General features: G+C 43.0%; 2 protein-coding genes and 1 non-coding gene across 3 annotated transcripts; 2 read left to right on the top strand and 1 right to left on the bottom strand.

Annotated features, from left to right (window-relative positions):
- The first annotated feature begins 300 nt into the window (after positions 1 to 300).
- Positions 301 to 8,094, top strand: TCP1 (t-complex 1). The gene is made up of 12 exons (XM_048935918.1): positions 301 to 479; positions 1,425 to 1,510; positions 2,213 to 2,341; positions 2,833 to 2,930; positions 3,230 to 3,340; positions 3,981 to 4,162; positions 4,799 to 4,925; positions 5,254 to 5,429; positions 6,040 to 6,163; positions 6,947 to 7,139; positions 7,422 to 7,585; positions 7,797 to 8,094. Exons 1-12 carry the CDS (start codon positions 407 to 409, stop codon positions 8,008 to 8,010), a joined length of 1,677 nt encoding a protein of 558 aa, XP_048791875.1. The 5' UTR covers positions 301 to 406; the 3' UTR covers positions 8,011 to 8,094.
- LOC125690258 (small nucleolar RNA SNORA29) lies at positions 963 to 1,099 on the top strand. Its single transcript, XR_007375581.1, has one exon. It is a non-coding gene; the product is annotated as a small nucleolar RNA SNORA29 (small nucleolar RNA).
- Positions 8,000 to 16,351, bottom strand: ACAT2 (acetyl-CoA acetyltransferase 2). Its single transcript, XM_048935919.1, has 9 exons — positions 16,144 to 16,351; positions 15,890 to 16,024; positions 14,851 to 15,032; positions 13,782 to 13,899; positions 12,447 to 12,590; positions 11,355 to 11,477; positions 10,910 to 11,064; positions 8,956 to 9,066; positions 8,000 to 8,433 (listed from the first exon to the last, which is right to left on the bottom strand). Exons 1-9 carry the CDS (start codon positions 16,190 to 16,192, stop codon positions 8,266 to 8,268), a joined length of 1,185 nt encoding a protein of 394 aa, XP_048791876.1. The 5' UTR covers positions 16,193 to 16,351; the 3' UTR covers positions 8,000 to 8,265.
- Positions 16,352 to 21,850: the final 5,499 nt, after the last annotated feature.

The following is a 21,850-nucleotide window of genomic DNA, read 5'->3' as shown; positions in this document are numbered from 1 at the left end:
GCTCTTTTCCAGCCACCGTCCATGGAATAGCACCACAATGCAGCTACAGACATCCCCAGCTCCTACAAGCTCCACCCTGGCTGGTGACCGCCCGCCAACTCCCAACAGGCAGTCAGCACGCATGCTCAAAGCAGCCGCGCGCGCCGCCCCGGTTTCTAGAACCTCCTAGAAGCGCTGCCGCCTCTCATTCGGTTCAGTGGCTTTGTTCAACGCCAAGGACCAATCACGGTTCGAGACCGGGCTGCATCGCGCCCCCGGATTGGGCGGGCGGCCGTGGACCCGCCCCTTCACCGCCCCGCCTGCCCGCGCCCGTCTCAGGCGGAGTTCCCGGCATTCCATAGCGGGCTGTTGGCCATTCTGTGTCTCGGCTGTGTGTCTGCCTCTCGCGCCACGGCCCGGCGGGAAGATGGCGGCGATGGAGGGGCCCCTGGCTGTGTTTGGCGAGCGGACGAGCGGCGACACCATCCGCACGCAGAACGGTAACGGCCGCGTGCTGCCGACGGAGCCCGCTAAGCGGGGAGGGAGCGCGGAGGGGGTAACATGGCGTAGCCATGTGCTTCCCCGCCCCGGGCCAGCCGCCGCCTCGGCTCGATCATGTGGGCGGGCGGCTGCCGGCCACGGTGGGTGGGGACCGCCCCCAACTCGTAGGGCCTGCAGGGTGCCGGGTGGGGAGGTGGCTGCTGGGGAAAGCGGCCCCGTCCGAATTACGTTTCTCACAAACGGCACGCGGGGAAGGCTGCGCATCCCGGGAGTATCTGCATTTCTGAGAAGGTGAACGAGAAAAGAAGCTGAGGAGTCGCCTTCTGGTGATTGTGAGGGTTGTACACTTCCGGTGTACGCTTAAGATCAGATTGCCTTAATTTGGCTGAGGTGTTCGGTAATGGCAACTTCTTTCAAAAAGCTGCTCTAAGGGGCAGTAGTTACACCGTTGGAAACTTAGAGTGACGGCCTGCGTTGCAGTTCTTCCCATTATACTACCACTTTTTCAATCTCCAGAGGAAGTGGCTATGCTTGTGGGATAGAGGAAAAACTTGCCACGGTCTGAAGGAAAAGGTTGATTGTATCTTTTTCCTACATGAAGTTGGCAGAACATCACGTGGACAAGCTGCTACATTAGATGCTCCATTATCATTTAAGTGCCTGGAGGCCCCTCACTTTCGGTTTTCATGACTTCAAATATTTTGTGTTAGTTATAGACCTAATTGAGGCAAAAAGATACGCTATCAGTTGTTACACGTCCTACTTTATGTGGTTGTACCATGGGTCTGTATCCACCTTGGTACATGCTGCTTGTATTTTGTACTGCTTAATACCTGCAAACCAGACTGAAATGTCATCCTGAGTTAGTTTATCTAAAGTTTCTGAAGCACAGGTTTCTCGTGCTTTTTGGTTTCTAAAATCTTATTTTGTTTTCGTTTATGTAGTTACTGCTGCATCTGCTATTGCCAACATTGTGAAAAGTTCCCTGGGGCCAGTTGGGCTGGATAAGATGTTGGTGGATGATATTGGGGTAAGTAAGCTTTATCTAAGTGGAAAATGCTAGGAAGTTTTTTATCGTTGTAGAAGTGCTTCCACCTAGCGTGCTTCCTAGGTCTCATGTTCATGTACCTGATTTTGTGTTGTGTGGAGAGAGAGTGGGAGGAGGAGCATTTCAGTGAAACAGTATATTCAGGTGGTTCATGCTGTATCACTTGCATCAATAGCTTATGTATTACTGTTGATCTTTTTCTCTGTGTAAAAGTCACTACTTGAAAAAATTACTTGAACTCAAATGAGTATACAGTGCTAAAATCAGACTGATGTTGACTTGTATACCCTGATCTCTTCCCTGTGAGATGCAGTGTGAAAATGATTTCAAATAACTCTTAACAATTCTAAGATCTGTATTTTGCATTTAAAATTATTTGAAGTTTTCCTAGTATAAGACCATAATAAAATACTGTATTGGGAGTGATTCACTGCTGTATTGTTAGCATGATATGTGCAAAACATTTTGTACCTAACAGGTGTTTCTGATGAAAATGAGGTGCCAGCTGTTCCTGATAACTGTGGGTCACTTGGTTACAAAGAAGCAATAAGCATTTGGTATAAATAGCTGTTTCATGAAAATTTACAAAGAAAAATTAATGTTCTGCTTCATGAACATTGCGGAACGTGACAGGAAAAACAATAGACATGTATTTTGTACTGATATTCAATTTCTAAAAACTAGGACGTGACCATTACTAATGATGGTGCAACCATTCTGAAACTGCTGGAAGTTGAACATCCTGCTGCAAAAGTTCTTTGTGAGCTGGCGGACCTACAAGACAAAGAAGTTGGTGATGGAACAACCTCAGTGGTATGCAAAAAGTTTTATAGGCAGATGCAACAAATGTCAGTGTTTCATGGTCTCAGTTTTTTTTTTTAAAGTGGGCTGCAGAACAACGAAATCAGATTTGTGTGTTTATGTTTCATAGATGCTTGTTTCTGTATGCAGTTGGTATGCTGGAGTGGAATTCACTCACTGCTGTTTGTTCGCTATTTTTTCCTTTGTTGAAGTCAAGGATAGTTTCTGAATTGACATTCTTTCTTTCTAACCACCGGGAAAGTAAAATGCTAAGGCTAATTGGTAAGAATGGTCAGTGTTGTAAAAAGTTTCAGGGGATTGAAAACTTCCTTGCTGTTTAAAATTGCATGGCTTTTCCTCCAAGGTCAGAAAGTATAGTTTAAGGTGTTGTTTCTGCTGGGCAGATAATGAACCATTGGGGATTCTATTTCACTACTGAATGGTAGGAAGTATTTATTTTGGTTGTATGAAATGGGTATATTTGGTGTTCGTATTTCAAACAGGTAATCATTGCTGCAGAACTTCTAAAAAATGCTGATGAGCTTGTCAAACAGAAAATCCATCCTACCTCCATTATTGGTGGATACCGACTTGCTTGCAAGTAAGAAACTGATACAGTTGAAGTGTATTGCATTTTCCAGGTACAATAAGTGCATGCTTTTTGTTTGTTTCTGGTTTTATAGCTGCATTAATGAAGATTTCCTTGTGCAAAATGGATACGCTGGTTTCATTGTAATTTTAATTCTGTATTTGTATATTGTCACATAAAAATGTCATTTTACTGTCTGAGAAGAATAATTGATTTAATTTCTACGTAACATTTAGCAGGGCTGAAGGCACAAGGTTTTTGTCTTTTGTAAGGGTGGCATTCTTCATTGGTATTTTGTCTTTATTCTACAGGGAAGCAGTTCGCTACATCAATGAAAACCTTATTATTAACACAGACGAGTTAGGCAGGGAATGCCTGATTAATGCTGCTAAAACATCCATGTCCTCAAAAATTATAGGAATGTATCCTTTAACTTGTTCCAGTTATTTACGTGTTCGGAGAGCTTGATCAGTTAGGCTAGTTTCCTTTACAGCAATAGTGAAATGAAGTATTCTCCCATTCGTGACAAAGGTACAGAAAACATTTCAGTGGTATCGTTATCTGCCATGGGAAAGCATGTTCAGACCTTTCCCAAGTATTTGAACCTGGATAAGGACACCATAATAGATAGAACTGTATTAATTTTTTTTCTTACGGTGTGTGTCTATGCGAAAGAACTGCATGAATGGAAAAAATGGAAGTTGGGTATCTAGGGGAGTGAAATAGCAGGAAAGAAAGCTGTGTTTCACTTGATTGTCACAGAAAAGCCTGTATTCTTGATCTTTGTGCTAATAGGAGGATGCATGCTGTGATCATAGGATAGATATTTTGTTCGTTAAAGAACAAAAAGGAGGGTCAAAACAAGCTTTGCATTAGCCTGTCCTAATATGCTTCTTACTATATCAGCTTTTTCTATTTCTCTAAAAAAAAAAAAATTAAAAAATATTTTATACAAGAAACTTTCCTTTTTTTTTTTTTCTTTTTTTTTTTTTTTTTTTTTTTCTTCATTCCTTAAGGATAACAGTAGTTTTCATTTCAGTTTTAACCTTAACAGCATTTTAGTGATGGTGATTTCTTTGCAAATATGGTGGTGGATGCTGCAATGGCAGTTAAATATACAGACCAGAAGGGGCAGGCCCGGTATCCAATCAACTCTGTTAATGTTTTGAAGGCACATGGCCGCAGCCAAAAAGAGAGCATTCTTGTGAATGGTTACGCTCTCAACTGCGTGGTGGGCTCACAGGGTAAGAAAACACTGTTCTATAGAGCTTTTGTGTGAATTTGGTACTCTCATTCTTTCTGCATGGATCTTCCTACTGAATGCACTAGTTGTGGAACTTCTGGTTTTTCAGTTCAGTAGAATGATTAAATAAGAAAAAAAGCAAAAAAACTTAGCACTTCATCCTTGTTTCTAGACTAGGGTTTGAGAGGCCTACTAGAGTACTCAAATATTTGTAACTGCTTATTTTGCTGGGTATTGACATGGTAACACTGCAGTCTTTGAGAATACAAGTACCTCCCTTTTTGAGAGCCAGTGTCAGCTTTTACAGAGATGTTAAGTTTAACAGAGTTGTCTTGTGATTAAATAACTTAAAAGTATGTGAGAGTGATGGGTTGGTTCTTGTGGATGTTCACATATCCAGAATAGGGATCTGTTGAAAGGAAACAGAAGTTATACCAGGGACTTAAAAATGTATTTCTGTCACTGAAGTTTCTGTTAGTATTTTTCTGTTAGTATCTTGGGCAGGACTGGAGATTGAAAAAACAAATTGAATAGATACCTGAAATGTAAAAGCAGCATTATTTTCTAATGTAAACTTGAGGATCTGTTAAGTCAGTTTGACATCAGCCTTTTTTCTTCTTCCCTTCTCTATCCTCAGGTATGACGAAGAGAATAGTTAATGCAAAGATTGCGTGCCTTGACTTCAGCCTGCAGAAAGCCAAAATGAAGCTTGGTGTTCAGATTGTTATCACAGACCCAGAGAAACTGGACCAGATAAGGCAAAGGTGTGTGGAAGGTTGACTTACAGCCAGTGGGGTTGCAGTGGATGGTTTGATCAATTCTGGTGGGCTTGATGTAATTTTGGCTGAATACAAGAGACAGAAGTGTTTAGAAAGCTGATGTCTCCCAACAAATAACAAATATTAATTGGGAAAAAAAAAAAGTTTTTATTTCCGAAGGTGGAACTTAGTAGTAAGTCCACTTCAAAGAAATCCACGTACACTTGTGCAGTGGTTCCTTCTTGCAGAGCTCTGCATGATTTCACGACATTGGTTAACGGAACTTAATTGCAAACTTCTAAATGTGTCTGTAATTTTTTTATTGTCCTTGCAGAGAATCAGATATTACAAAAGAAAGGATCCAGAAGATTTTGGCCACGGGTGCCAATGTTATTCTAACCACTGGAGGTATTGATGACATGTGTCTGAAATACTTTGTTGATGCTGGTGCCATGGCAGTACGAAGAGTTGTGAAGAAGGATCTTAAGCGGATTGCGAAGGCATCGGGAGGTACGTGTGTATGAAGGTGCTTTTTCAAGTAAAAACTGGTGTAACTAATCTTTGGAGTGTGGCTTCTTAGCATGTAGGCCATGCAAGGAGAGAGCATGAAGAAAGCTGAACCACTCTTGTTATATTTTTATTTCACTGTTCTTTTTAAGCAAGCATTCTGTCAGAATAGGTGGTTTGAAGGGATTGGCCGAGGAAGGTTTACAGTGTGAAAACATAAATGCTGCTTTATGCTGGGGAAAAGTACTCTGTATAGATAGTTCAAGATAAATGAAGAATTGCTGCGGCATTTAATGAATACTTAAACAACAACTACAAAAAAATTCTGGCCCTGTCAGTTAAGAAAGTATTTTCATTATGGTAAAGCGGGGGAACTTCTGGTTCTAAGAAAAATAAGTGCTGTAAAAATGGAGCAAAACCAACTGATGACAAACTGCAGAAAATCTCATTGCTGTATGAAAATTAACTTTGCTCCTTTAGTGCTGTTAATTTAATTTTGCTCATTCTGCTTGTATTTATGTTTCTGATGTTCTTTCCATGTGCTGCTTTGGGAAGTTGGCAAAGGATGTATTGGAACTGAATGCTAATTTCACATCTTGTTTGTTTTTTAAAGCGACCATATGTTCAACCCTTGCAAACCTTGAAGGTGAGGAGAGCTTTGAGGCATTAATGCTGGGACAGGCAGAAGAGGTGATTCAAGAGAGAATCTGTGATGATGAACTGATCTTAATCAAGAAGTAAGGACCCCCTTTAGAGTGTTCATTTTTGTGCATGGTTTTCTGTTGGATTTGAGATAAAATCCCATTTATTTGCTTCCATGCTGTCTCAGTGGCATGAGTAGTTATACGCATGGGATAGACTATACAAGTCCGCTGCAAATGAGAGGTGAAAGTAACAGTATTTCATCTTGTCTGTTGGGGCTGGACAACTCGTATATCAAACGTGGTGTATCAATCAGATTGCTAGATAGGCTGTACTTAAAAATGTGGTTTGTCATAGTTTCTTTAACAAGAACATACTTGACTATTCACTTCTGATCTCAATATCAAACTTTTGTCTCTTTTTGTAGCTGTTTCTGAGGGAATCGAATATTCTGTGACTGTGGCATTTAAGCAACTGTGTGACTGCATTTATTGTACTGCTGGCAGTCATGATCTCACTTAATGGCTATGTGGAGGAGAGCTCTGCTTATTCCTGTATTGTCCCTCCAATTCCACAACTGTCCTGACACCAAAAACATTACATTGGTTGAAGTGTCTGTTTTTTGTGTATCTTTCTCTGAAAGACTGCATCTCAATATAGGTTTCTTACCTACTGGAACTTAAACTAAATACCAACTTACTATGTCACGATATACATACTCTGCAGGGAAGCATAACAGTAGTAAGATAGAGCTTTTAAATGCTGAAAAAAATGTGGCTCCACTGAGCTTGTTTCTATAAGAAAAACGTTTAGCAAGAGGAGTTGTAATTTGCATTTCTTTTTCAATTAAGCTGTCTTCTGCTTCCTTTATTCCACAGCACAAAGGCTCGTACTTCAGCATCCATCATTTTACGAGGAGCTAATGACTTCATGTGTGATGAAATGGAACGATCTATACATGATGCTCTCTGTGTTGTTAAAAGAGTATTGGAATCCAAGTCTGTTGTTCCAGGTGGTGGTGCTGTAGAGGCAGCACTTTCAATATATCTTGAAAATTATGCAACAAGTATGGTGAGTCTTACACAGATAAATAACAGTGCACGTGTGCTTTGTTAGGACAGTATGAGTTTTGTTTGTTCTACCAGAAGTCAGCTCTGTGGTTCTTGAAAGCATAATCACTTTACACAATCATAAGATGCTTCTTCCAAACTGGAAACATGAATTACTTTTCCTGATAATTGGAGTGAATGTGAAAGATGTTCTGTGTGGTTTGACCTGTTGTCTTAATTCTGGCTGTGCTTTTTTCCAATTCCACCAACAACAGTAAGTTTTAAAACTTTGTTCTCTTTTTAGGGATCCCGTGAACAACTTGCAATAGCAGAATTTGCAAGATCTCTCTTAATAATTCCAAATACATTGGCAGTAAATGCTGCTCAAGATGCTACAGATCTTGTTGCGAAGTTAAGAGCATTCCATAATGAGGCTCAAGTTAACCCTGATCGCAAAAATCTGAAATGGCAAGTATCCCCAGGGGCTGGGCGAGGCGGATGGGAAATTGCTCTGGCAGTTTAGGGAGCCAAAATTTGCCTGCAAAAAGGTGCAGGTTATTACACAGAACTGAAGGTCAGAGGGAGAATTTCCGTATGTGTCACCAGGACCTTGTATGATGTACTCCCAGTTATTTCTACTTTTCCTGCCTCTCCATCTGATGATAGTTGTTCTTTCCAGGATCGGTCTTGACTTGGTCAACGGAAAGCCTCGTGATAATAAGCAAGCTGGTGTCTTTGAACCAACCATGGTCAAAACTAAGAGCCTGAAGTTTGCCACAGAAGCTGCAATTACTATTCTTCGAATTGATGATCTTATCAAACTGCACCCTGAACCTAAAGAGGACAGAGGGTGCTATGAAGATGCAGTTCACTCTGGAGCACTTGAAGAATAATTAGGCTTTATTTATGTTTATCTAACGTACACTTCCCACTCTTGTAACCGAAATGTTAATAAAACAAGTGGTTGAATGCTGCTATTTCTTTGTGGAAAAATTTATTTTCAGAAGCAAAAATTGTGTAACTATTAATCTTAATTGACAAGGCAATGACGAAGGAGCACAAAGAGCATTGTAGTAAGCCTCTGTAACGGTAGGGGAAACAAAAACATGCATGATTAGAAGGTTGCTATTAAACTCTAAGGCAGTTATTCATCTCTCAATGCACATAGCTATTCCCATTCCTCCTCCTATGCAGAGAGCAGCAAGCCCACGTTTTCCACCTGTTCGTTCCAGTGCATGCAGCAGAGTCACAAGGATGCGGCAACCAGAGGCACCCAGAGGGTGGCCAAGAGCAATAGCTCCACCTTGGGTGTTGATCTGAGGGGGAGGAAAGAACACAAGGTCAGGTTCAGAAGTCATGTGGCTTGCTGGAGTTTTGACATCATCGACATCACTGGGTATAGTCTCCAAAATTGACTAAGCTAATGTGCTACATACACTACAGGGAAAACTAGATCCCGTGTGTAGAAGCTGTTACAAATTAGCATTTCTTCCCCAAGGAGCCCATCTAATCATTTTTATTTGCTACAGCTGTTAATGATGGTGTAGCTAGGGATGAATTTGAGGAGAGAGCAATAACTGAAATTCTTACCACTCCTGGAAGAAAACTGACATATATTTCAGGCTTAGCTACACAATGTAGAGTTCTGGTACACATCTACCAGAAGAAAGCTGTAGCCTGGTCTAGTAGGAAACAATTTGCTAGCAAAGCAGGCCTACAGCTGAGTAGCTGAAGGAAATGCCTAATGTGGTATTGCCTATACCAATAGGGCTGCTTCACTTCAACTCTGAATACAATCCAAATAGAATCAAGGAAACGAGACTTGATACATTCATTACCTTTTCTGGATTTACTTTCAATTCTCTTGCTATCGCAATTGATAGTGATGCAAAGGCTTCATTAATTTCAAACAAGTCAACTTGGTCCAGAGTCCAGCTGGCTTTCTCAATCTGAGAGAACAAAACAGAAACTTAATAGAAGCTTTTTTATGTTTTCCTCAGCACCTGAGGAAGCTGTTAATGAGACTCGTACCAGTAATATGAATTCACGGCTATTAAAAAGCTGAAGGAAAAAAAAGTTTTTTTCATAGCTGTGGTTCTCTTGAGGACAACTGACATCATATCATGGTGCCAGCAAAAAAAAAGTCTCAACATGCTCACTGCTGGTATAACATCCAGGTTAATGTTTCACAGCTATTGGTGCAGTTAACAATTGCAGGGAGTCAAACTGCACATGGTGCCCATAGCAGAATAACTTACATAACATTTTCAAATGTAGGTTTTAACTGATTAAAAGTAAGTTTTTACTAACAAGCCTGATTTCATTAGAGATTTTGAATGCTTAACACAGTTTTCGAGTACAGGTGTTTCATTCCCAAAATGACCACTAGTGATGGGAGTCAGCAGTAACTGCTCCTCTCTCCTGCCTTTATTGAGAAGCTGTTACTCAAAGCTTCCACGGTGCCACTGCAGAAGACAGTTTGATTAATGCTTTCACACAAGAAACTTGTGGTGTAATTGTCTGCCTAGGTATAGGCTCAGGCATGTTCTCTGTATTTAAATATTTACTTCCACTGGCTGTTTCTAACAGCAATGCTTTATCAGCAGAATCATTTGCAGCAATGATGTTTTGCAACCAGACTGACACATCTCTCCTGAGTCAAGGATGAGTGCCCCTTTGTACTAGATATACAGTGGGTAAGAGCCAACCTCTTGAGAAAGTGGTATCTGTAAGAATTACTACATTGCAGCACTAAAAAGCATGGCTTAGTCACTCTACAGAGAAACTGGTACTAAGAAGTTCTGAAGCAAACACATGGGGAGGGCGTGAAGTATTTGGTAACACAAAATTCATATTAAGAAGTGCCCTTTTTCAGAGTACCTATAGGATTTTAGGTAGAGCTAAATACTTGTCTGTGGTTGTCTATCCTACAGTTTAAACTGTGTATCATGTGTACAATAGAAACAACATTTATGGCACTGATTTAGAAGGATGGGTCAGATTAAAAAGTGCTTCAGCTTTATGACCATAACTTTCCCATTAAAAGCCACAGAGGCTATGTGACCAGACTAGGCTTCTGCATTACCAGGACATTTCAAAGACTAACAAAATAAGGTCTGCACAGCATAAATAAAACTAGGAAAGAATACTAAAGCAGAGATATCCTTATCAGCTGTAGGAGAGCTCTCCTCATGCTTGACTCCAATAGCAGTTGGAGCAAATAATCAGCTAGGGTTGCCATGGGCTACATCTGTATTAGCAAGCAGCATGGTGCCACAGGAGGTTCTCATAATAGAAGCACTCAGAGGACTGGGCACAGGGTGCCTCAATGGAGGCAATACTGGCTCAAGCACATCAGATGTGGTTCTGGAAAGCACCTTCTTGATTAGTTTCATCTGAAAGGAAATTGAGCTTTCACAGAGCAGCACTTTGGTAGGGCAAACCAAAGCACAAAGGGCATAATCAGATTCATGAAAGCAGATGCACTCACTGCTCATCCTTCAGCACATAGTACTGCAAACACAACTAGGCAATGGTATGAACATTAACCTGGCCAGACAAAGAATCAGAACTATGCTGTGGCAGAACCAATTCACTTCTGAATTAGGTCAGTATACACTTCCATTAAATTTGATCTTAACACTCCCAGGTGATCAAGGAGGCCTATAAACTTGACTACATTATGTTCCAAATGCTATACTTACATCTATGAATTATTTTTCAGTGAGTAGGCATCTCTAGAAAATGAAAAGAGATTACAAGATATGGATAGACAGATAAGCAATTACTTACAGCTTTCCTTATTGCTGAAATGGGCCCTACTCCCATTATAGATGGATCTATACCTGTCTGAGCCCAAGATACAATCCGGGCCATAGGCATAAGACCTCTCCTAGCAGCTTCAGATTTCTTCATTAGAATCACAGCTGCAGCTCCATCATTTAAACCTGTGGAAAGACAAACAGCTGCTGTATGTTTGCTGGCTAACTGTAATCAAGCATTGCTATCGTTGTCCAAATACTTGTGTTACTTCACAGAAAACAAGCAAACAAAAGATATCTCAGGAAAGAAGTCCTTCTCCACAGTTACATTTGAGTTCTACGTATATTGTCAAACACTGCCACTTCCTTTAAAGCATATCTAATAGTGACCACACTGTAGCCACACCTCTTCCATGCCCTTCCTTGGGCTACACACAGCTATTACAGTTTTCCATTTCACTTTTAGCCTGACTGACCTGAAGCATTAGCTGCTGTTACCGTCCCAGTTCCATCTGTCAGAAAACAGGGTTTTAACTTTGCCATTGCTTCCAAGTTGCTCCCATGTCGAGGGTATTCATCTGTTTTAACTTCTATAGGACCTGCAAAGCAGAGTGTTAGGCTCATAGGAGACCCTGGTCACATGTACACATACCTTAAACACAGAGCTGACAGAACCAACAGGGTGATTGGGAATTTATGCCATATTCCTCTTTACCAACAAATCAGTGCACTATAAAGCTCCCTCCAGCTGCTTCTGGCAGGACAGGCAGCTGGGTTTCATGAAATGAATGCTAACAAGCAAAATACTGTCTAGCTGTATAAAAGCATACATTGTTCTGGCTCTTCCTAATAGAGCCACTTCTCTTCCAAGGCAGCAGCAATTGTAGGAATATCATTGGAAAGGACAGTCAAGTAACATGAAATAATATCTAAACTGGTTTCAAGAAAGTCCTGAAGGCCTAATGTCAGAACTTTTCTCACAGGAGCTATTCAGTTGATTCATCATTTCACCCTGAAAACTTCAGGTTTTGCATCCTCATCACAAAAGGGCTGGGGGAATCGCCCTATTAGACCTTTGGCTCGTGTGCCATAAGAGGTCTGCTTAAATCCTAAGCAAACCTAAAGAGAAACACACCTGCACCTAGTTAATTAACTAGTAATTCTAACTACTGTTTACTGTGTATTTTACTAGATTGTCAAGACTTGCCATATCAACATGTCTGATTTAAGTTTTGTCTAATAACATGAAAATACTCATTTTAATACAGCATCCAAAGTCGAGAACCTGTGTTAAGCATGACGTGGCCCTGGATTGTAATTCCTTCTCCAATAAAATAGATAGCAATATTCGCATAGAGCTACATTTGGGTATTCCACATTTGCATTGTTTCTCTCTTATTTCAAAAAAGAAGGGCTGGAAACTGGAAAAGAGAGCAACAGGTTACAGACTTGTGGAACCACTTGCATAACAGGCTGCATAACAGACTGGAAAACAATTGATTAGAAGAGACAGAGTAGAACATGTTTTTTTCTTTAAAATTAACTGTAGTTATCCGTTTAACACCTACCTTTTTTGGAAGGTACAAGAACAGGAACAATTTCTTTTACAAAATAGCCAGCTTTCTGTGCTGCCTCTGTCCTGTTTTGTGACTGTAAAGCAAGTTGGTCTTGTTCCCCTCTGCTAACTTGCCACTGATTGGCCACATTTTCAGCTGAAATTAGAGTAAAATGCAAATTACTGACAGTACCTCCCATAGCTGTAAGCTTAAAAGTTGAGCTTAAAGGTGGTCATTAATATTTGCTGTAGCGAGCAGCTAAACTCATTGAACCTTTTCACTCTGATTTCTTGTTTTGGTTGCTCATGATTCTCTGCTATGTTTCATTCTGTGGGTGTACATTTCTGTGCAGGATCTCCTCCCAGGTTGTAAATCTAACTAAATACAAACGCCAACAAGCTTTGCTAATTGCTTATCTGGATCAGATCAGATCTCTCAACAAGCAGTTAGCTAACTATGCCATCTAGGATGCAATAACCTAAGGTTGCAAAACTACATGCATCCACCGTACATTTCACCTAATTCCTCCCCACCGCAAATCTGTGCAGCTGAATACTTCAGTTAGGAAGTATTTGGACACTTATCCTGAAGTTAATTTAAATTGCTCAGAAGCAAAAGAGGTGCAGTGAAATGTGGTACCCACAGGTGTAAGCCAGGGAGTCTGAATATATACTCTTCCAGGCCAACATTTTATTAGCTCCAATATAAAAAAAAAAAAAAGGGTGTTATACTTGCAAAGCAAAAAATGTCTTCAACACTTCTCAGTATTGGGGTTTTTCCCTTTTTCATCACTACAACTTAAGGAAAGCTTGGAATTTCTTAACTAACGTAGATTTTTGAAATTTACTAAGAGTGAATTCTCCTCCCGCCTTCCCATTTGAAGATGATTAGGGGACTGGAGCACTTCCCCTATGAAGACAGGCTGAGGGAGCTGGGCTTGTTCAGCCTGGAGAAAAGAAGGCTGCAGGGTGACCTCAATGCAGCCTTTCAATACCTAAAGGAAGCCTACAAACAGGAGGGGAATCAACTCTTTGAAAGGGTTGATAACTGCAGGACAAGAGGAAATGGTTTTGAGGGAGGGGAGATTTAGTTTGGATGTCAGGGGGAAGTTCTTTACAGAGAGAGTGGTGAGGTGCTGGAACAGGCTGCCCAGAGAGGTTGTGGATGCCCCGTCCCTGGAGGTGTTCAAGGCCAGGTTGGATGGGGCCCTGGGCAGCCTCATCTAGTATTAAATGGGCAGGTTGGTGGCCCTGCATGTGGCAGGGGATTTGGAGATTCACAATGCTTGAGGTCCCTTCTGTGATTCTGTGATTTAACTATTTGATTTTCAGAACTGTCACCACTTACCAGTTATACCCATATGATACTGATAAAAAGCATCTGTAAGGCCATCCCGGATTATAGTATCCTGCAAGGAAGCCTCTCCCATTTTCACCCCAGCTCGCATGTGAATTGCATGAGGAGCCTGCAGGAAGGTATTTCAGAAGGAGTTAGTTCTATCAGTGGTATGCAATGAAGCCAAAATAGCAGGACAGGCAGAGACAGATTCCCACCTTGGGACTACGGGTAGCAATCCCAGCTCACCTTTCCTTCTCACAGTCTCCCTTATACACATACCCCTCCTGCCCTTAAAACCACCCACTTTAAGTCTTTTTCTCACACTGCAGGATAGAATGAAAAATAAGGGGAAAATTAGGGTTTTCGGCCAGTCAAAACATGGGACTCCCCAGCTGAATGCTCTGTCTCTCCTTCCAAGGTCTGATAGCTGGCATGGTGCTTGACCTGTGCATTTCCCAGGCAGTAGATCACCAACCAGTAAGTGTTTTCTCAGCACAGACAGAATCACACAGTACTGTGGGGCAAGACAGCCCATGTGTTCCTTTAAATGCTTCCCACTGTACTCTGCTACCATGAAGCACCAATATCACCCTCAGCACGAGGCAGCCAGTGGACCTTTGCATCAGATCGCTTTCCAAGCACCAGTCCATGACACAGCCTTGGGCTGAGAACCTTAAAATGAAAGCATTTGCTTCCTTCCCAAGCTCAAATTACTTACCGACTGATTGGTCTGTAAGAGAATAACATTTCCAGTTATTCATTCTTTGAGCCTCTTGCAGCACAGAAACCCTCTCTCATTGCCAGCTATTGCAAGCAAATACATCACTACATCACTACATCGCTAGATGGCAATTAAAATAGAATTTTAAATGCAGTCTGTGTTTGCATGGCATCTTTTCCGTAACTACAATATTATTAAATAAAAAAAAAGCTACCAAGTCTTTTTTTTTGCGTGTGTAATTTCACTTTCAAGTGCAGGAACTGTCTCCAAAGCATTAACCTTGGAACACCTGGTTGCAACATCACTTACTGCTGTCCTCAGTAAGCCAGAAAATGAGAGCGAAATCTCTTGCTTTACCTTGCTCATGCTTTCCATGCCTCCTGCGACCACAATACTGGAGTCTCCCGTCATTATGGACTGTGCCCCCAGACAGACAGCCTTCAGGCCAGACCCACAGATCATCTGACAGCTCCATGCCGGCACTGAGTATGGGATTCCTGCTCCAACACTCGCCTGCCGAGCTGGGTTCTGGCCAGCACCTGTAAGTACAGACAGGAGTTGTCCTCGCACGCTCTTCAAATGAAACATGGGTCTTGCCACTTCTTATGATTGTACTCCAATTCCCCCCAAATGCTGAGCTTGCTCCTACTATTAGTTGGTAGATAAAGCTTCTGGCAGCAATCTGCAGTTCAGTTATCTCTCATTTAATTGGCCATTTACTACCGATATTTTATATTTGCAAACCTGCTTCTGACTGTGAGCGAGATGAAGCACCAATTATTCAACATCAAATCAGCACCAACCTGTTGTACATGTATAAGGCATTCACTTTAACTGCTGCTAGCAGAAGGGTTTCTTTCAGACGTCTTCTGCATGTTATGAATAGACAGCTATTCCTATAAACTCGCTTGAAAACTGAAAGCACATTTATGCAAGGTCAGTCACAAAAGCTTCCATTCTTGCTTGCAACTTTGAGAACAGGAGCACTACATTCATCTACACATCCTCCAGGCCAAAGTGGCGTCAGCCCTTTTGTATGCAAAGGACTGGATAAAGAGAGCGCCCCGTGCAGTGTGCTAATAACATACAGAAATCCAAATCAGCTTTAAACGTGATGTTCAACTACCTATTTCTTTTATTTTCTTCCTCTTGTTTGAAGCACAACCTGCTCGGTGATCCTACCGCTTAAACATCACCCCACAAAGAGGCGACCACACCTAAACGACCAATTTCCTGCCTGCTGCAGTTCCACGAAATCAAGAGACCCATCCGCAAGCAAGCGGGGGATGCTGCAGGTGGGTCCTGGGCGGCCTTTGTCCCGCAGCGGCGGAGCCGTTGCCACCCACACCGTCACACCCACGAGAAGCGACGCCCGAGGTGAGAGCGGGAGCCCTACCTGCGGTTAGCACCTGGCCCAGCACCACCTCCGACACCTCCTCGGGGCCCAGCCCGGCCCGCCGCAGCGCCTCGCGGATGACGGCGGCGCCCAACTCGTGCGCGGGCAGCGCTGACAGGGCGCCGTTGAAGGACCCTGGCGAGGAGAGAGGGGAAAGCCGTCACCGCCCGCAGCCCCAGCCACGCCGCGCCCACTGGACACCCGCGCCCTTGGGCACCCGGCCCCGGAGGAGCACCCGTCGCCCGACCCCTCACCGATGGCGGTCCGGACGGCCGCGACGAACACAACGGGGTCGGCACTCATGGCGGCGGCAGAGCGGCGGCGGCAGAGCGGAGACTGCGAGCGCCGGCGAGAGCCTGCACGGAGCCGGGACCGGGGCCGCCCCTCGCGTGTTGCTGGCTCCGCCCCTCGCCTGCTGTCAGGCGGGCCGAGCCGCGAGCGGGAGGCGGTGAGGGCCGGGCTCCTCTGGAGGGAGCCGGGTTAGAATGGAGGGAGGAGCCGACATCGCCGCTCGGTGCAGGCAGCCGAGGTCTAAGAAAAAAAGGATGGGTGGGCTGAAAACAACGGCCTGTTTCACAGCTGAGCTCTCCAGTCCTTATTCCTTCCCGTGCTAAGTCACGGCCGCTCCTTTGCAGAGCAGTTCCCAGAGCAAGGACACCGATGATAACTTCTGGTACAGGCACGAAGGGAGCTGACGAGGAACGTGTCCTTCTGGATTAGTTGCTTGTAAACAGGGAGGGTCCCGTGGGTGAAGAGGCTGTCGGCAGCCATCATGGCCAAAGGGACCACCATCAAGTAGCCGAGTTGGAAGTCTTCGGTGATGTCACCAGCGTTTCACCTGGACGTGGGGAGAGCAAGCTTCAGGCTGCTCAGGGAACTGTTTGGCAAGGTGCCCTGGGGAACTGCTTTTGAAGGCTTTGGGATCCATCAGCGCCAGTAAGCTTTCAAGCAACACCTAAGAGCACAGGAACAGGCAGTTCCAAAATGTTAGAGATCATGCAGGTGGGGCAGAAGGTTGGCTTGGTTGAGCAGGGATCTTCCAAGCTTAGGTAGAAAAATAAAATACATGGCCACCTGATGCAAGATGGGGTGACACAGGAGGACAACAGCATGGGAAGACTACAGAGAGCTGCTCACCACTGTGGGGAGCAAATTTGTTTGGACAGGGCTCGGTTGAAGCTGGCCGGTAATGTGGAGGACAACAAAAAGGACTTTTTAAAATACCCCACCTAATTAGAATAATTGAATCATAGAATATCCTGAGTTGGAAGGGACCCACAAGATCATCAAGTCCAACTCCTGGCTCCACACAGAACCACCCAAAATTCAAATGCTCTGAGGGTTATCCAAAAGCTCCTCGAACTCTGGCAGCTTGGGGCTGCAACCACTGCCTTGGGCAGTCTGTTCCAGGGCCCGACCACCTCTGGTGCAGAACTTGTTCCTACCACCCACCCCTCCCCTGACGCAGCTCCATGCCCTTCCCTTGGTATGCTGTCACAGGGAGTGGAGCTCAGCGCTGCCCCTCCGCTCCCTGTGAGGGGCTGCATCCGCCATAAAGGCTCCCCTCAGCCCCTCTGCTCTGAGCTGTGCAAACCAAGGGACCTCGCCACTTCTCATATAGCTTGCCCTCTAGACTCTTCTCCGTCTTCATACCTATAACTAGATGGGTATCTTTATCATAAAAGGAGACTAAGATAATTAAAGTTAGTTGACCATAGGAAGCCAGCTGATGTAATCCTGTAGGATTTCAGCAAAGCTTTTGATACTATTTCTCATGGTATCCTTCTGGACAAAATGTCCAGCTTACAGCTAGGCAAAAACATAATGTGATAGGTAAATAATAGGCATTTAGTAGAGAGTGACTAATACTGGTGTACAAAGGCAGCACTAAGATCTTGTTTATCAGCTGTCCCATATGCCAATAACGTCATCATTCTTCATGCAATATTTGACTGATTACAATTTGAGGTCATCAATGCAAACAAAAAATCAGCAATGTAAAATGACCTCAGATTAACATTACATGTCAGCAGGTGTACAAAGTCCAAATACGCTAATACATCTAACGTGAGCCTTACAGGATTCCTTTGCACTTAAAGCTTTGCAACTATCAGCATAAATACTGAACAGAACATAAAATATGGATTCAGACCCTTTTCTCCCCACATTTGATCTTTACCTGCTATTAGACAGAAGGAGTTTGAATTTGGAGGCTGAGTGATCTCTTGACAGCTGATTTGCTTCAATTTTGTTCTCAACCACAAACAGCAGAACTGTTTTCCAACTCAGGAGAAGTGGGAGACCAGGCTGTAATAATGGGCCAATTTGAAATCAATAAGTGATATCCTGTCTTTTGTTTGTTTGTTTGTTTGTTTTCCTGTTTGTCTTCCACCATCCTATTTATCTCTGCTTGGACATAGTATCCAGGATTGAGACTCAAATGCATTAAAGGAATGCTTAAAGGAAACAAACAAACAAACAGAACAAAAACCCCAACAACACTGCAATTGCACAAATAATACAGACCATAATCTGTATGGTACAGACTAAAGTTATTTAAACAACAATAACAAAAAAGATGACTAACCATTAACAAGCAGCTGTGCTTTGAATTCAGTGTAGTTAATGAGCAGCATAATATCCAGTAACAACCTACTGCCCAATATTGGTACATTTTCACATTTCTTGGAAATCTAGGCTCTGTGAAATTCAGTCAGTAAGAATTAGGACATCACCTCAGAACAGTGAATTTACTAGCTATCATTCAAGAAGCAAGGCTATGTTGTGCAAAGTTTATCTTCCTGTGAACACAATGTAATGGACTTGTGCTTCGTGTGAAACACTGAAAATACTCAAAGTTGGCAGTTTCTTTTGGTTTTGGGTAGTTCAGTCTTATTAGGAATAGGTTAAAAGGTGAAAGATTTCAGTGTTCACTAATTTACTCTGCCAAAAAATGCTCTCTAAATTTAGCCTACGCAGATATAATTGTTACCAAATAACACTTTTTACTATATTTATATAATATCCCCAACTATATTTATGTTGGGGATATGAGTTTGACAAAAACTAAGTTACATTTTCTGTAGGCCAAAAAGGAAAAAGAAAAAAAAAAAAAAGTGCAGGCAACTGTGAATTTAAATTTAAAAATTGGGATAGATAATTCTATAAATCTCAAAACAACTCTTCATTTTATAACTTTAACACAAAGATTTCTAGCGCTTAATATCTCCTACCAAATGGTACAGATCTGTATTTTATGAAAATGTATCTTTGCAGCAGTGTATGATGTTTGTGGTATTTAAATTTGAGATAAAATAATTGGCCTACATTTGGGGCTTCTGTTACTAACAATGATGATGGAATCCTGCTTTTCTGTTTTGTTTTTTTTATAATTATTCTTTCCCAGCAGCATGAGACACATTTGACTATTTTAGTACAATGTGCATTAAAACAAGCATCTTCAAAGGTAAGAGTCAAACACTGCTCAGGTTTGCCACAATAATTATATAGCACTTCATAATACTTGATACTCGTAAGGCCCTTAGCTATCATCTGAGTAAAGAGGCATATACTCTGTGCTTGATCTGTATTTGAAATTACTTTTATTCCTGCTAGGGAGCAGGAATTGTTCTTTGGTTGGTTTCAGCAAAAAGACAGTTTTTTACAGACAAAAAGACAGCAGTGTCATGTTTTTTTCCTCCTTATACAATAGATCAGCAACCAAAACAAGTTCACATGACAACTATCACTATTTCATGAAAATCTGATTTTCCCAAATCTTTCTGTGATTTGGGAAGACCTGAGAAAGCTTTTTCCTCTCTCCACATACTTTGGCATTGTGCTGGGATAATACAGGACATTCAGACTTGCTGAGCACCTTTAGTATCTTGAGGTCCTTTCTGAGGTCTAGAAAGAATATTCTCTTTCTAGGTTTTCTCATTAGAGAACTGACATTGAGTTGTTTATGGATAGGTCCAGCATATAAGTTATACTTCAAAGAAGAGACTGAAAATTTGATTTACATTTTCTAACACGCCTAAACCTCAAATTCCAATATGATTGGTTAGGTCCTTGGAAGTCAAGATTCTGATAAGCAAAACATGCTTTTGGCTGTGTTAAGAACAATCTGTTCTCCTCTCTTCTTTTTTGTCAGGAAAAGATCAATCTAATCAGTATTTACTAAAAAATACTGTCTTTACCTCAGAGAGAAACAATGTTGTGATATTAAAACCATAATGACTTTAATATGGCTTTAAAATGGGTGTAGTCAATATCCAGCTTTATATCCTTAGTTAACTACCTAAATACACATCCGTACTTCAAACGCAAGCATTACAATGTCTAGTCATCCCAAACCTGAGCTTAACTGAGTCACCATTTGGCGGTAACTGTAGCTTAATTGATTGATTGCTGTTTAGGTGATGTCTTGAGGAAACCCTCTGCAACTTACAGGTGAATGTATTCCTGACCACTGTATTGCATCCAGCAACTCACAGGTGTGCATTGGTATCACAAGTATTGCAGTCAAGCATTAAATCAGCTCCACAGACAGTAGAGTTAGAAAATCACACGTAGAATATTAACATTGCTGTTCTGCTGTCCAAATGTTACTTTTTCACTGCTGTTTGCAGAGCTTTGTATGCTTGCTTGCGTTAGGACTAGCAGTGCTGCTGGGAGTTACCACAGTACCTAGGAAACAAGAAAAAAGCTACTGCAGCTACTGTGAACACAACTTGGTGTGACTATTAGTGTGTTTATAACAGGAGCATGAAACAAAGCCTCAAAATGCATTACATGCATTTTTAGCATTGTAGTGTTTAAATTTGTGCATGAAGAAATTGGGTCAGTTTGGTTAAGGTCCATAGTTAAGGCCCATTCCAGTATTTAACACCTGTGACCGCTTCATCTGTTCATCTTCAGCATTTAAAGCAAACACCTGCAAAGGATTCCTGGAGTAAGTGGGGCAGGAAATCCCAAAGCAATCACAGTCCCTGTTTTCTAGTTCAGAACTAAGATTAGGCTTTAGAAAAACTCAAGCCTTCTGCTGCTGGTGTCAACATTCACGCAAAACTTGCTTCTTTGTGTAACCACACAAAATTTCTGTATGCATGCGTTGGCCTTCAGGATCTTTTGGTTGCTAACTTAGAAGCATCTGTTTCCCTATACAAACACAGACATAGGGAGTACGTACGCTGGAATTCCTCCTACAACGTTTTGCTACCATGAGCACAGCCACGAGGCTGGATTTCTATCACACCTTCAGCAGGCAGTCAGCAAGGCACACAGAACCTGCTTTAGCGGGGGGCTGACGACTTCCAGAAGCCCCTTCCAGCCCTTGCAGTTCTACGATTCTGTGACGCTAACGAGCACAACCAGCGAAAGCTTTCCCTCCCAGACCTGGCAGCGGGAGAGAATCCCGAGGTCGCAGCACGCAGCGCTCATCCCGTGAGGCGCCCAAAGGAGCACAGCAGCTCAGAACCGCTAAGGCGGCACATGAAGGCGCAGCGCCCTCCCAAGGCGACCCTCCAGCCCGCGGTATCCTTCCGCCCGCCCCATGATGCCACGCGCGCCCCGCCTCTTCGCCCGTTTAACTGACGGCTTTTAAACCAACGTTTCGACAACCGAGGAAACAGCTGCAGCAAAATAGCGAGCCTAGCCCGCCACCGCCTTCTACGAGAGAGGCGAGTTCCCAGAGGAGCCCCTACAGCAGTCGGGTCGGACCCGCAAGGGGCCGCGTTGCCAGCGTGGGCGGCGTTGCTGTAGCCGTCACTGCGGTGGCTCCCGCCGCGCCGCGCGGGTTGCGCGCGCAGCCGCCGCCCTGTGGCGCGGGGCGGGCGGTGGGCGGGGCGGCCGGACGCTCATTTCCTCCTTGGGCGCCATTTTGTAGCGCAGAGAATCCGCAAATAAAGAGCGGGCGGGAGCGGCGCGCGGGGACGCGGCGGCTGGGGGGGACGCGGCGGC

Source organism: Lagopus muta, chromosome 2 (assembly GCF_023343835.1).
Source record: "Lagopus muta isolate bLagMut1 chromosome 2, bLagMut1 primary, whole genome shotgun sequence".
Lineage (NCBI taxonomy): Eukaryota > Metazoa > Chordata > Aves > Galliformes > Phasianidae > Lagopus > Lagopus muta.
This window is presented reverse-complemented; position numbering and strand designations above follow the sequence as displayed.

What these genes read in the sequence shown, in the direction of transcription:
- TCP1 (XM_048935918.1), top strand. Translation starts at nt 407, where the DNA reads ATGGCGGCGATGGAGGGGCCCCTGGCTGTGTTTGGCGAGCGGACGAGC. An exon ending in GTGATGGAACAACCTCAGTG is followed by an intron (nt 2,342 to 2,832) that starts GTATGCAAAAAG and finishes TATTTCAAACAG; the next exon opens with GTAATCATTGCTGCAGAACT. An exon ending in GATCGCAAAAATCTGAAATG is followed by an intron (nt 7,586 to 7,796) that starts GCAAGTATCCCC and finishes TGTTCTTTCCAG; the next exon opens with GATCGGTCTTGACTTGGTCA.
- ACAT2 (XM_048935919.1), bottom strand. Translation starts at nt 16,192, where the DNA reads ATGAGTGCCGACCCCGTTGTGTTCGTCGCGGCCGTCCGGACCGCCATC. An exon ending in GGGCCAGGTGCTAACCGCAG is followed by an intron (nt 15,033 to 15,889) that starts GTAGGGCTCCCG and finishes CTGTACTTACAG; the next exon opens with GTGCTGGCCAGAACCCAGCT. An exon ending in TTTCAGCAATAAGGAAAGCT is followed by an intron (nt 9,067 to 10,909) that starts GTAAGTAATTGC and finishes TTGTTCTCTCAG; the next exon opens with ATTGAGAAAGCCAGCTGGAC.